General features: G+C 37.0%; 1 protein-coding gene across 2 annotated transcripts in view; it reads right to left on the bottom strand.

Moving 5' to 3' along the window:
* Positions 1-14,626, bottom strand: part of ENAH (ENAH actin regulator) — a 155,648-nt gene that overhangs the window by 54,836 nt on the left and 86,186 nt on the right. For both annotated transcript variants that reach the window (XM_068985813.1, XM_068985812.1), the window contains exon 3: positions 11,647-11,824. In XM_068985813.1, the coding sequence (XP_068841914.1) occupies positions 11,647-11,824 (178 nt within the window). The remainder of the gene's footprint in view (positions 1-11,646; positions 11,825-14,626) is intronic.

A 14,626-nucleotide genomic window follows, 5' to 3' on the forward strand; every position in this document is an offset into this window, starting at 1 on the left:
CAGACCTCAAGATGCTCAAAGGTAATATTCATCCTCCCAATTACCAGCAACCTGCACGGTGTTCAGCACACTGCAGGTGATCAACAGGGGATTTCCAGGTGGTGCAATGGTAAAGAATCCACCTGACAATGCAGGAGACAGAGGTCCAGTCCCTGGGTAGGGAAGATCCCCTCAAGGCAAACCACTACACTATTCTTGCCTGAAAAATTCCATGGACAGAGGGGCCTGGCGGGCTACAGATCACAGGGTCACAAGGAGTTGGACACGACTGAGTGACTGAGCACACACACACAGGTGATTGATAAACCTGTTTAACTAAACAGGAGTTTTACCAAATCAATGTAATTTAACCAAAAGTCGCTGAAGGCCTACTATGTTAGAAGTACCTTTACATACAGGAATCCATCTAAACAATGTAAATGGGAGAGAACAAGTATGAGAATGAATGAATCTGTATACAACTTTATAATAATGAAGCAGGAGATTTACACAACACCGGAAATATTTAATGGCACCCCACTCCAGTACTCTTGCCTGGAAAATCCCATGGACGGAGAAGCCTGGTAGGCTGCAGTCCATGGGGTCGCTAAGAGCCAAGCACGACTGAGCGACTTCACTTTCGCTTTTCACTTTCATGCACTGGAGAAGGAAACAGCAACTCCAGTGTTCTTGCCTGGAGAATCCCAGAGACAGAGGAGCCTACTGGGCTGCCGTCTATGGGGTCGCACAGAGTTGGACACGACTGAAGCGACTTAGCAGCAGTAGCAGCAGAAATATTTAAACTAAGGTCAGGGAAAGAAAACTGTCTTCAACTGAAAAACAATCTTTATGTGGATGGGTAAGTGGGGATTCTTATAAAGCCTTGTTCAGTATAATATAAAGAAATCCCTGAATACCCAGGAAATATATATCTAAAGTTTTTAACGGATTATAAGGTTGGGACCCCTCAAGTTTCTGGAAAAGAGAAAATCAACTCTTTAAAAAGCAAGGAAAAACCCAGTGTGAAGACATTCAGGTGAAGGCAAGTTATTTTTACAAGCTTCATGACCAAGAATCATCAGAAGGCAGGGCACAGGAGAACTATTAAAGGGAGGGGCGACTCTAGCAAACAGGGAGGTAGCTTTAGATAGGCAATCTGGCTGAATCTCCTCTGGCAACAACTTCATGCTGAATTTGTTTTTCAGCAAGTCAAGACTCCACAAGCTGGCTCCAGGGACCACACCATCACTATTCACAGGAAGATGAAATACACAAGAAATACTCATGAGAAGTTTTTTAAATGATACATGTTCTAATTTACGCTTTAATGAATATAAGAGTAAATACTGCCAGAGAAATAACTGCTGGACTAACTGACAAGGTGGAAATACCAGAGTCCTGAAAACCTAGCTCTTGCCTGGGTTATGATAACTTGAGAATAAAACTGAACTACCCAAACTGAGGCAAAAGTACCTACTTAAGAAGGAAAAGATATAAATTCAAGCTGATTTCCCCAGAAGAACAGCAACCCTTTGGAGCAGAAAAATAGTTCTAGCTTCCTAAGAACAAAACTCTAGAGACTCAAACATCTACTCATGTAAAAATGCTGTAAATTACTACTACTGTATTAAATATACTTGAGAGATATTTATATATCATATCTTAGTCCAGATTAATAAGACTGTAGGCTACGTTTAAAAATGTATGAATGCATGTATCTTTTGGCCTTCAGCAGAAGACACTTTGAATAATTTGATCTTTATATGCGAATAAAATCTGCCAGTAACTGTCACTGTATTAGGACTGTCTCCAAATTTATTTATACACATCACTGTAAAGTGTTTTTGACAACAAAATCCTTTCCCCTGTGCAATTTTCAGCCCACTGGGAAAGACTGGTTTAAGTAATAAACATATAAATCACCAAAAAAAAAAAAACTATTGAAAACACTCACCATGGTGAAAGAAGGAATACAAGGTGCAAGGATCTGAACCAGGGAGCATGTTTAGTTAAGGCAGAGTCAAGAGGGGCCAGTTCATGAAGGAATCCGGATTCCTGGTAAGAAGCCTGAATTCTGCTCTAAGAGCAACGAAAAGCCACTGCAAGGCCATTTGGTATACACAAAAATCCAATCTACCTCCTAGGGTCATTCCCTAGTATTATCTGCAGAAGACACTAAAGACCTGTTTCCAGGAACTGACATCAGTCATCCAGTCAGTACCTTCAAACTGGGGATGTATGGTTCTGTGACTTAAGAAAAATGTTAAATCCACGGAGACCAGTGCGGGTTTAAGTCTGAACAAGGTAAAGTAATTCTTTGTGTTTAGTACAGTATTATCATGGTAAAGATCAGGACAGTATTTGCATAGGAAATTCCTTAATAAAGATGCATTTCTTCTTATAGGAATGGCACTTTCACAGCCAAATTATCACTGAAAATTTCCAGAAAACAGAAGCCACTTGTTTGCTCAGGTGAATCATCTCAGAAACTGCAAACGCTTACAGAAACAGCAGTCTACGTCACAGGAGTTATTTCTGGTGCCCTTACACGAGTAGCATGCTGCATTTGCCTATTCCACTTCCTAATCACCACTCTGTACCATTCATGGTACTCACGCCGTCTTGCAGGCATTTCTGACCATGGCTTATCTTCTCTACATAATAGCCTCTTAAGGTCAACAATTGTGAGCCATTCATTTTTGTTTCTCTAGTATCATGTAACGTAGTACCTTATCTGGAGTAAAAGTAATTCAGTTCACTGTGGTTTTTCCTCTTTTATATTAAGAGACCATCTACCTCTTAGGAATTTTTAATGGGTTAATAAAATAATATCACATATTACATATATAATGATATGTTGTCTATATATATGTAATATTGTGACACTGTTTATATATGTATGGTGGTGGTGGTGGTTTAGTCACTAAGTCGTGTCGGACTCTTGCGACCCCATGGACTATAGCCCTCCAGGCTCCTCTGTCCATGGGATTCTCCAGGCAAGAATACTGGAGTGGGTTGCCATTTCCTTCTCCATTATATATGTATAGCAGATGTTAAAGAGATCACCATTTAATACCATCTTCATAAGATTAACTAGAATTAATTAGAATTTTGCTATCTTGTCTAGACCATACCAACAGGAATGCCCAGTGTTAATTCAGAGGCACTGCACCAACGCGTACACGCTCTGCTGAATACAAACATGGACAACCCAACAGAGTATACACTATCACCTACACACTAATCAAAGTATGTCCAAAATTAAGCTGTGATCCTGGAACTAGTACAGTATCATAAATCAATTATACTTCAATTGGAAAAACACTAAACTGTAAAAGTTGTGAACAGGTTTGGCTGCGACTGTGTGGTGTAACCGGTCTCATCAAGAGCAGAAGTGGTTCCTGCGATTTGAGTCTTCACATCAGTGGACAACAAGACAGATTCTATTCTATCAAAGCATCTCCCTATCTCTTACATCCATAGTTAAATATGAAAACATCCAACCAAAAGGTATCAGAACTTTCAACTGTCTAACATCCAGCAAATGCTTCTCCAACCTATGGGCAACAAATAATGATTATGATCCAAGAAGACAAGTAAAGTAATTGTATACAAATAACTATTCTCATGCAGGAAAATAATCACAAAAATAACTGTGTAAACAATCATGGATGACATCCTCAGTTTGCCACAGCCCCATTAATTAAACTTCAAGTTTATTGTAAAGTAAGCCTAAAGAACTGAAGTCACCAGTTAGACCTGTATCAAATACATTAATAAAAGGTCCAACTGACAAAGAAGCAGAGAAATAAGAATGAGAGAGAATACAGTGTCTGTCTGACAACAAACTTCAGGCTAAAATAACCTTCTATAATTATGAAACACAGATTCATCAGAAAAATCTCGTCTGTTTTAGTTATTTCATCAATTCTACAATACAAGACTGAAGCTGTGCTTAAGAAAAACACAGTATTAGACTCGAGTTACAGTCAAGACAAAGCAGCTTTCCCAAAAAGCTAATGATCAGGAACTTAAAAGTCACAGAAATAAATATTTTAGAATTCTTTTATTATAAAGATAATAATTCATATGTTATAACATAATAGTCACCAAGTCATTTTGCATAAGCGCTTAACCCTCTCAGGTAACCCTGGCTGAGAAAGGTTGGGCATATGAACCAGACGCCTAACTCAGTAGTTCTCAACATTTTCAACAGCTAGAAACCCTTTTATTATTTTAGCTAACCCCCTTGGACTCGATACTTACAGTGAGCTTGTCCAAAGAAACTGTATTATCATTAATCTTTGTTCTTTCTTAAGTAAGCAAAGATACATAATTGGTTGACCTCAATTCAGGTACTGGGACTATTTAACATTGCTTATCAGCATCGTGGGACAATCACAAGATCCAGAAATTCTTCAAAGTGTCAGCAACAGCTAATTAGGACTTCTGACTGGTTTCAGATAAGCATCCCTACAAAGAGCTGGCAAATTTTAGTCCCCAACAAAGAAGTTTAATATCTGATTTAGGAGGTATAATCCTATCACTGGAATGTATGATGTACATTGTTTATTTAGCTTTCCAAAACATCTAAAATTATCTCAAAAGTTTATCAGTTGTTTTGTATTAGTTCTGTAACAAGTTGAAAACCATTGTTCTAACTCAAACAGAATTATCTCCCTTAGAAAAGGACATTCATATATAACATGGATGCGAACTCTGTTAATAAATTACTAAACTGTGGGCTTAACATATTTGCTCTCTAAAAGCTATTTAAAGACAAATCTGTGTGTCCATGTACCGTTCTTTCTAAAACTTGGACTCCGGTTCACAGTAAAAATTCAAACTCGTGCTGAACAGCATTTTCATTTTTCACCTCTTTCTCCCAAACTACCGACTTTTTCCATAAGTAGAAATTATTGTAGGTACCACACTATCGGCAAACAGATATGATACTCTCCCAGAGATTTCTATTGCTTTCATGTGAAAATCTGCAGCCAGAATTCTTTTGTAAAAGGAAAAGTTGTGTAAGGGGAGGAAGTACTCACACAATATTGATTTCCTATTTAAACTCACCTGATTCCATCACCATGATCCCTCTCCTACTGGAATTTTCTCCTCTACGCCTACTATTTCTGCCTTTACTCAGCAGCTTAAGGCTTCTCTCTGTTTCCAGCAGCTCCCTTTTCAAACCACTGCTGGCCTTCTGAAGAACAGCTTTGTTCACATCATTCCATCTGCTCAAAAACATACACTCAATCTCTATCACCCACAGCTCTCAAAAGCCCTTCTTGGTGAGACCTATCTTTCTGACTTTATTCCCTATCAGGCCAATCAAATAACTTCTGTTCCACAAACAAGCTCATTTTTCCACTTTTGTACTCCTACACTACTTCCTGGCTCGGATGGATGTGTCTTTCCCCTTATGTCCCTCTTTTAGCTATCTTTCAAAATCAGTTCAAAAATCCATCTCATTGCTAACACTTTTCTCAATTGTTCCAGTGGAACAACTCCCCTCCTCATACTCAAAGGATTTTATCTGTACCTCACAGACAACTCTGTCTTTTGGATTAAGAGTGTATCTTATCTCTCCTGCAAGAGTAGAAGAATCCTTGAGGGCAAGATTTGAGTCTAATTTCCCCCTGCCATGTATGTATCAAATGATGGATAAATTACTTGATTTTCTATGAGGAAACAACATGGTATATCTTTACCAGGCAGTAAAGACAAAGAGGTTGGAGAAAACTTCAAAGTCTGTCTACCACTTTTATTCCTCTAAGAAAATTAATCCACACAGAATTTTCTGTGTATTTTTTAATATTAGCATTAAAAAATAACATCCTATAGTTTAAAAATACTAATCTCTTTACCTCAATTAATCCCTAGGATACAGTAACACAGGTATTCTCATGATCCTTTTATAAGGATCCCTTTATATGTTTCCTCATTGAAGGGAACAGCTTTAGAGAAAGCAACCTGCCACCAGGGGAGGAGTCAAAACTGGAGTCTTTCACCTCCAACCCTAAGTTCTTTCCACTAAATCAAAAATGAAAGACCATAAAATTTTACCCCTCCCCCAAAATACATAAAACAAAAAGTAAATGAAAGTTTTTCTCTTTCTGATTTTCTCAGCTTAAATGGACATCCCTCAAAAGCCTTTTAAAATATGCTTTGAAGATCTTGAGCTGAAAGGCAGAAAAACGTAGTAAAAAGAAATCTCCTGAAGGTCAGTAAAGTCCAATCCCGGTTGAGCCTCCCTTTCTAGGTATATATGACCTCAGCAAAGTCCCACCTCTCTGTACCAGTCTTCTTAATTAGAAACTGGGGGTGGCAGTACTCATAGACTAACCTCATGTTTTTATAGAGATTGTGGATTTATAAATGTGGAAGGGTGTGAAGAGATAAGTTGAGAAGGAAGCACCCAGAAAAAAGCTGTCCCACCCACGCAACCTCCAAACCTCTTACTCATTTAATCCTGAGGAGCAGCTACAGTCAGTTCTGTTTCACAATGTTACTTCTGTGATAAGACTGTTGATTAAGGAAGTTAGAAGTGCAAAGTACTGTATCCAAGATCACCTTTGGAATCCATTTTCCCTGACTGCCCAAAACGACACAATCTGTGTAACTGTCTTAGAACAGCATCCTCTTCTTCCTGACCTATGCGTTACATCTAACGCACACAGCGGAAAAAAGGTTAATGCTAAAACTAAATCAGGGCACAAATGGCCATTCACGCCACTGTCTTGCTGTGGGCTCTTGGGCCAGTCCAGAGACCTTCTGTAAGCCCCAACCTTATGTCTAAAACAAACTTAATACCAGCAACTCTGTAGTGTTGTTATACAGATTATCGGTAATAAACGTGCCCAATTAGGACCGGCCACAAAGCTGGTGCCTAAAAACAGATTATTATCCCTGCCTCAGAACTGCTGTAAGGACTGAATGAGGACATAAGCAGAAGGCCTAAAACAATGCCTTCACAGGCCAGGCTGGCACTAAAAGTCTGTCACCTCCTCTCCACGCTGCTCCTTTCCCTTCTCATATTGTGTCATTTCAGGCCTCACCACTCTCACTGGTATTATCACAACGGCATCTGAAACTCATCTCCGTGCCTACAAACACATGCTTAGCAATCCATCACTTTTGTCCTAAAGTATTTATTCAGCACCCTTCAGAGACCGCATCACCGACCAGTATCCTGAACTGCACAGTGCCCAGCAGGAACACAAGGCCCTTCCCAGTCTCATCTCTTGTGACTCCGCCCCCCAGATAGATAGAAAGCCTCCAGCCCAAGCCCACCACATCCCTGCTTTGTTTCCCAACTGTGCCAGGCTCTCACGCCTTCAAGTCTGTCCAGAATGTTCTTCTATCATCTACTTATTCTTCAAAAGACAGCTCAAACATCATCTTCTCTTCAAAACTTCCCTTTACCCTAGAATTTTCTTCTGCATACTTCATTCACATGTCACAAACTGTACTCTAATTTTGCTGTGAAATCCTAAAAGGCAGAGGATAGGCCTTATCATGTTAGCACCACTTCCAGTATCCAGCACAGGACCTTTGCTCAAAACATGTTTGATGGTTTTTGTGACATAACCTTAATATTGGTCCCATGAATACTGGCATTCTGAATGTCTGAAAAATAAAAGTGCCACTATAAATATAAAAAGTATTTCTAGAAACTTTCTGAGATATTTTAAATCCAGTTAATTCTGAAACATATGTCAAAAAGATTTTTTAAATGCTGAGATAAAACTCATACAAATGGACGTATGAAAGGTTTATCAGACCAAATTACCAATTAAAAAATGAATGGAATCTCAGTCTTCATAAATATTTAACTATAAGCTCTAAGGAAAATTTCCAACAGGAGGTTATCTTTGACTATATTCTTGCTTTCAATAGATACAAAATAAAATCCAGCAAAAGCAGTCTCAGACAATGGTTAAATATTTTAAGGTTTTCCTCTTAGAAAGGTATGCTTAATTTTGGTTCAGCAGAACAAAAGGAGTAGAATAATCTTACCTAAAACCAATATGATTTCCCTTTTTTACAAATGGATTTTAAGAATTATCTCTTTTCAAGTGACTTAAACCTTTTTCAAAAGGAAATAGATTGTGGAAGTTTACATCTACTGATCACGAAAAAGACTGACTTTATATTTTATATAATCCATGACTATTATCTGCAAAACTGCTACAAATGTACTTGATAAATAATAAAGAAATAAAAAATACCAGGCTGGATAACACATTTTGAATGTACTTAATTGAGTTCATTTCTATTAGGCAAAGGAAACTGATAAACTACCTTTTGGTATAAAAGAAAGCACTAAATTCAACTTCTTTTCAAAACTGTTAGAACACGGGACTTGTTTCTTAAATTCCAAATATAACTCACTGTATTTAGCACCTTCTGTACTTTCCAGTATATTAGATAATTGCACACTAAGTTAAAAACAAAATAAAGGAAAACATTCCTGCCACCCACTCCTTTCATAAAAGAAATGGAAATATTAAACATGCACACAGAGCACCTTGTAAAGGTCAGCATGACTAGCTACAGAAAAGGCCGTTTTTTCCCCTTAATTTGAACATTTTGTTTGAGGAATTAGAGACGTGGAGAGGCAAAGAAAAGAGGAAGGCAGAATTGTGTGATTTTTTTTATTTTGGCAGAAAAGATGAGTTAGCAATTTCAAAATCCTGCTCGAGGGAACCACATGGGTGTCCCCAGGGGTCAGATGCTCCCAACTCCCACATTAAATCAGAGAATCTCTGCAGGTTTCTTGTTTTTATTTGAGGGTGGGGGGATGGGGGGGACTTGGTCTGTTTATGCACTAAGCATCTGAAAAAGATTTTTTTGTACAAAGGTGACCATAACTTTAAAAAGCCTGAACACCACTAAAAAGGACTAGCAAATATTCAATGAATAATACATTAAACCTAATAAACAGAAAATCCAGAAGCATTCAATATGGAAAACTGGTTTTAAAAAGTGGAAAGACACCAAGTAAAAACAGACTAATAGCTACAGGTACTTTACCTTTATGAATGAGTTTGTTTCTTTTGCTTCTGATCAGAGATTTACAGGGTATATTGTTTACTTAGGGAGGGGACATGCAAGTTACCTGTTACCAACTTGGTTTTGGCAGGCAGAGAATAGATGGTTTTAGCAAGCAACTGGCTATGAATCCAAAGCAAACAGCTGTGGAAGGGGACGCCGTGTTCAAGATGAGAGGTGACATTATTGGGTATGTTTGTTTATGTGGATAGCAGGGACTCACAAAATTAAACTGGGGGTGGAGTCCTTACCGATTCTACTGAGATCTACAGAAAAGTTTATATCCTTTCCTGAGGACACTTCGGATTCACAGCATCTAAATCTTCTTATACCTCCAGTGAAACTCGCTCAGTCGTGTCTGACTCTCTGCAACCCCATGGACTATACATACAGTCCATGGAATTTTCCAGGCCAGAATACTGGAGTGGGTAGCCTTTCCCTTCTCCAGGGGATGTTCCCAACCCAGCGATCGAACCCAGGTCTCCCACATTGCAGGCAGATTCTTTACCAGCTGAGCCACCAGGGAAGCACCTTATGCCTCCAATGACAAGCCAATTATTGCTATCAAAAATTGGAGACAGTGTTCAACTATACTAATGTACGAAAACAGTCATTTTCTAAGTAAGTCAGACTATAAAGAACATTTCATGTGCTTTGCCTTCTCTGATGAAAAAGCCACAGAACCAAAATCTTCTTTGCCAATGACTGGGGCCATGATGCAACGAGATGGCTAGGATGGACCAGCTTCTTCCACCACTCTCTCTCCTGCCTCAGCCCATGATATTCTAAGTTGAGACTGTGACAGAGAAGAGAATAAGCTTCAAACTTATCTAAGAGGAATCTATTCAATTTTTCTGCCTTAACAAAATGCTTGCATAGCTAATGAGATGATGGGCTATCTTCCCATTTACTAAACTTCCTATAATGTGGAAATGTCTATTACTTTACAATAGACAATGTAATTGAGTCTCTCCACATTAAGACTCATTAATTTCAAAAGATCAAGATCAAAAGAAAAAAAATCATTAATTAACATCTGCATTTTGAAAACAAACTATATGACTATACACTGATGAAAACCTTTTCCAATTGTTTAAAAAAACTGATGACAAGATGAATAATAATGTTAACCACTTTAAATTAGTAACATTCAATTCTTAGGAACAGTGAACATGCTTTTGAAAGTTCAGAAATAAAAATAATGCTAGATTGTTCCAAACATGGAGAAGCTAGACGTTATTGTCACACATGCTCTCTAAAGTTTGGCTCTTCAATTATTTATTATGTAGTTGATCTATGCAATAAAACATTAAGAACAACAATTAGAGTTGCTTCCTTATGGTAAAACTAAGTAACAAAAAAGAAATTCTATACCTACAAGAGAATTCTGATAAAATACTGATGCCAGAAAGCAAAGTACAGTGACTTAGACAATGTACATACAAGTCTGTACACACGGACAGACTTTTCTGTGCTATTTTCTAGCCTGAGTGACAGACTAGAAGAAGTTCTAGTGGTTTATTTTCTCAAAATAGATGAGAGTTATGTACAAATTATTTATAGAGACATTAATTTCCTCAAAAGAAAAACCACCTGTAGGTATAATAAGGTAGTTTTAGTAAGGTTCCAAAGTGTCTTCTTGCCCTGAAATTCACATCTGAAATAGACTAACACATAGGCTAGATGTTTCAATCATTTTTAGAATAGGGCAAGGTATAAATAAAATTTAAATTATAACAGGTTTTGAAATTCTGTACTTTCAACAAAATATTGAATTTTAATGTAACTATATAAGTCCTTCCTCAGAAAATATATAAATAAACTTTATTTATGGCATGCTTACATCAGTAAGATTGCTACTAAATACACAAAGGCAAGCAAGAGTAACCACACATGTCTGCTTTATTATAACCTTAATTTTCTAATTATTAAATCTATCTTCCCAAAGAGATAATTACAAATTGGCATATTTTTTCCTATTTTTTAAGTCGAAATAAAACCAGCTCATCTCTGACATATACACACTTTCAAATCCTGTGTGTTTTTAAGTGAATTATTTCTACACACCTGACCACCATGCAGTGTCAGAGGACATGCAATTCACAGCTTATACCACCGGAGGGCACTCCGAAAATCTTTAAACAAGTTTTAGAATGGAATTTGTACCTACTAGAAAGAGGACCTAGTCCTAGACCTTGAAATTCATGGGCTCAGTAGTGGCTTAAAAAACATGTTTCAGAAAACATGTGTTTGATCATAAAAAATAAGATGATGACAAATATGCATATTCAGTTCACAGCTTATCTCTGAGTCTCATGTTCTTACAATGAAAGTTGAGGTTCTAGATCAGAATAAACAAATTAAATAACTTCAAATGAAACACTAAAAAATTACTAACTACTAACCAGTCTCATAAGAGTATCCTTCTAGAGTAAATGTTCATCATCAACAAACAAAAGTTCACATTTTTGTAGAAAACAAAAGAAATTCAAGAATCACTTCAAATATTAATACATATATATATGATTTAAAAGCTGGTCAGAAAAGACTTGGTTTAATATAGACACAGCACTTCAGTTCAAGGAGACAGGTAACCCGTGGACACTCTACCTGTTTCCTGTGAATTCAACACTTCTAAGGCATGCATCATGGCACTTGCGAAGACATTGGCATCTTCTTTGCTGCCAAAGTTGAGACCATACACCTGTCTAGCATCCCGCCATTGGTGGAAGGTCTGTGTAGCTTGATTGTACTTCAATCCTTTAGGAATGGCACAATTTATCACAACCTAAAAGACAGTAATTCTTTATAAAGTTAAGCTAATAATTGGCAGAATCAGCAAAGTCAACATCCTGACTAGACATGCTCATTCAAACCTGCCCCTGACCAACCTCGGGAAAAAAAGCAAAAATGGTTAAAACCAGTGTCTGGAGTAAAATCAGTCTGCAGAAGTTAACAGCCTGATAGATGTTAGGCTGTCTGTCGTTACAAGTCTCTGGCCTTAAAAGAGTAAATCAGCAAAACAAAAGAAAATCTATATCCCTCATTAAATATATTTAAACATTTACTGAAGTTTTATAAATTCAGAAAGCATATAAAACATAAGCATGTATCTTAGTGATTGCTCCTAGGTAGCCAAACCCTGATCAAAAAATAGGACATTAACATCAGAAAACCCCTCCCAAAGGTATTAGCCACACTTCTAACATCAACAAATAGTTCTGTAGGTTTTGAGGTTTTATGTAAAAGGAGTTAAACAATATATACTGTAATTTGCCCTCCTCTCAAAATTATTTATGAGAAGCATCTATTCATTGTATGTAATTGTGGTTTACTGCACACATTTCTCTTGGGCATATACCTAGAAGTAGAATTGTCACAAGCCATACTACGCTCAATTTCAGCAGAAAACTCCATGTAGCTTTCCAAATTGGTCCCATCAATTTTCACTTCCATAGCAGTATACAATGGCTTGCACAACCACACATACAGTGCATCGTTATAACTGGTATCGTCAGTCTCAAGTTCAGCGATGGTAGCATTTCCCTTATTACTATTGATATGTAGCACTTTCTTGTATTTTAATGGCTATCTGGAGATCTTCTATGAATACGTGCTTAAATTAAATCCCTTGCTCATTTTTTAACTGAGTTGCCCATCTTTTTTTAAACTGATCTATTAAGAGTCCTTTATATATTCTGGATGATCCCATTGTTGGTTGTATGTTACAAGTATCTACTCCCATTCTGTGACTTGCCTTTTCACTCTCTTAATGGCGTCTTTTGATGAACAGAAGTTCTTAACTTTTATTCAGTCCTAATACACCATCTTTTCCTTTATAGAGTCAATGCTTTTTGAAATCCGTTTAACAAATGCTTCTCATGTGTGATTAAAGTGATAAAAATATTTGTCCATGTTAATTTATAGAAGCTTTACTGTATTAACTTTCATATTTACATCTCCAATTCAACTGGAATTGATTTATGCCTACAATATGAAATAAGGTTCAGCTTTCTTTTTTGTTCCAATATGGCTGTCCAGTTGATCCGGCAGTACCTACTGGCCTGCTGCAGGTTTACCTTTTTCATAAACTAAGTGTCGAAATGGCTCTATTTTGTTCTACTGGTCAGTATGCCTATCTCTGAGCCAATGTCACAGTGACTTATTGTTATAACTTTATAGGAGGTCTGGATAGCCACTAGTGTGTCCTCCTACTTTGCAGCTGCTCAATATTGTTTTGGCTGTTCTCAGTCATTTGTGTGCAGCTACAATTTTATACTTATGGTCAATTTCATATTATTTATCCAATTCACTGGTCTCTGTTTTTAATTGTAGTGTTTAATCCATTTACACTTAATGCAAGTTATACATAAATCTGGGCCTAAATCTATCATACCTTCTTTTAGAGTTCTTTACTATTGTCCTATTAGCTTGCCAGTTACAGTGTTCTCACTGTTGTTTCAGTGGTTGCCCCAGAGATTGAAACAGATGTCTTAAACTTATCAAAGACACATAGGAACCAATACTTTTGTCTTCACCTCAACAATACACAGACTTACAATACTTTATCTCCAATAAAACTCCCTTGTTCCCAATGCCCATCCTAAGAAGTCTACACTATTTTTATCAGGTATCTTTAATTCCATTTACATTTTAAATCCCATAAACCATTATTAGTAGTCTTATACAGTTGATGGTCATTTAAGATTCACCCAATATTTACCCTTTTTTGGTTGTTTTTTATTCCTCTGTCCTCTCCAAGCTTCTGTGGGGACCATTCCTGATCTTGATGAGCACCTTTTAGAGTTTCATTCAAAGCAGATCTCCTGATGATGAATTCTCCATTTTGGTTTCTCAAGATAATATCTTTATTTCACCTTCATTATTGAAGACTATTAGGTATGGGATTTAAGTGGTCATTTATTTTCTTTTATCCTTTTTCCTTCTAACTTTTACCGTTTCTACTGAGAAGTCAGCTGACAGTTTATTACTGCTTTTTAAAGCTGTCTTTTTCTCATGGATCAAACTAAAGAACTTCAACTTGAATTTAGTATACAGTGATTTTAACATGGTATGTTTACATGTGGTTTTCTTTGTACTTACCACTTATGGTTTATAGCATTTCTAAGGTGATATTCTTTCACCATTTCTGAAAATTTGTGTTCACTATTTTGTCTTCGATTACTGCTCCTACCGCGTTCCCGCCTCTCTTCTGAGACGCCAATAAGGGAAGGGTATACCTTACACTTTTTTACTGTATTTCCTGTGTCCCTTAAGCACTTTTTCATATGTCCATAATTTTCTCTCTCCAAACATCATGGCTTCAGAATGAATATTTCCTTCTGATCTATATTCCAGTTTACTAATTTTTTTTAGAAGCCTCTAATTTGCTATAAACTCATCACTGAGTTACTAATACCAGCTATTTTATTTTTCAATTCCAATATTTCCATTTAGCTCTTTTTCTACTGAAATCCTCAATTTAGTTTTATTTCCTTGAATACATTAAGCATAGTTATTTAAGTCAGTTTCTGATAATCCCATTAACTGGATTCCCAGTAGGTTACTGTTACTGTTCCTCTTGTCTCCT

This window comes from Capricornis sumatraensis, chromosome 14 (assembly GCF_032405125.1).
Source record: "Capricornis sumatraensis isolate serow.1 chromosome 14, serow.2, whole genome shotgun sequence".
Lineage (NCBI taxonomy): Eukaryota > Metazoa > Chordata > Mammalia > Artiodactyla > Bovidae > Capricornis > Capricornis sumatraensis.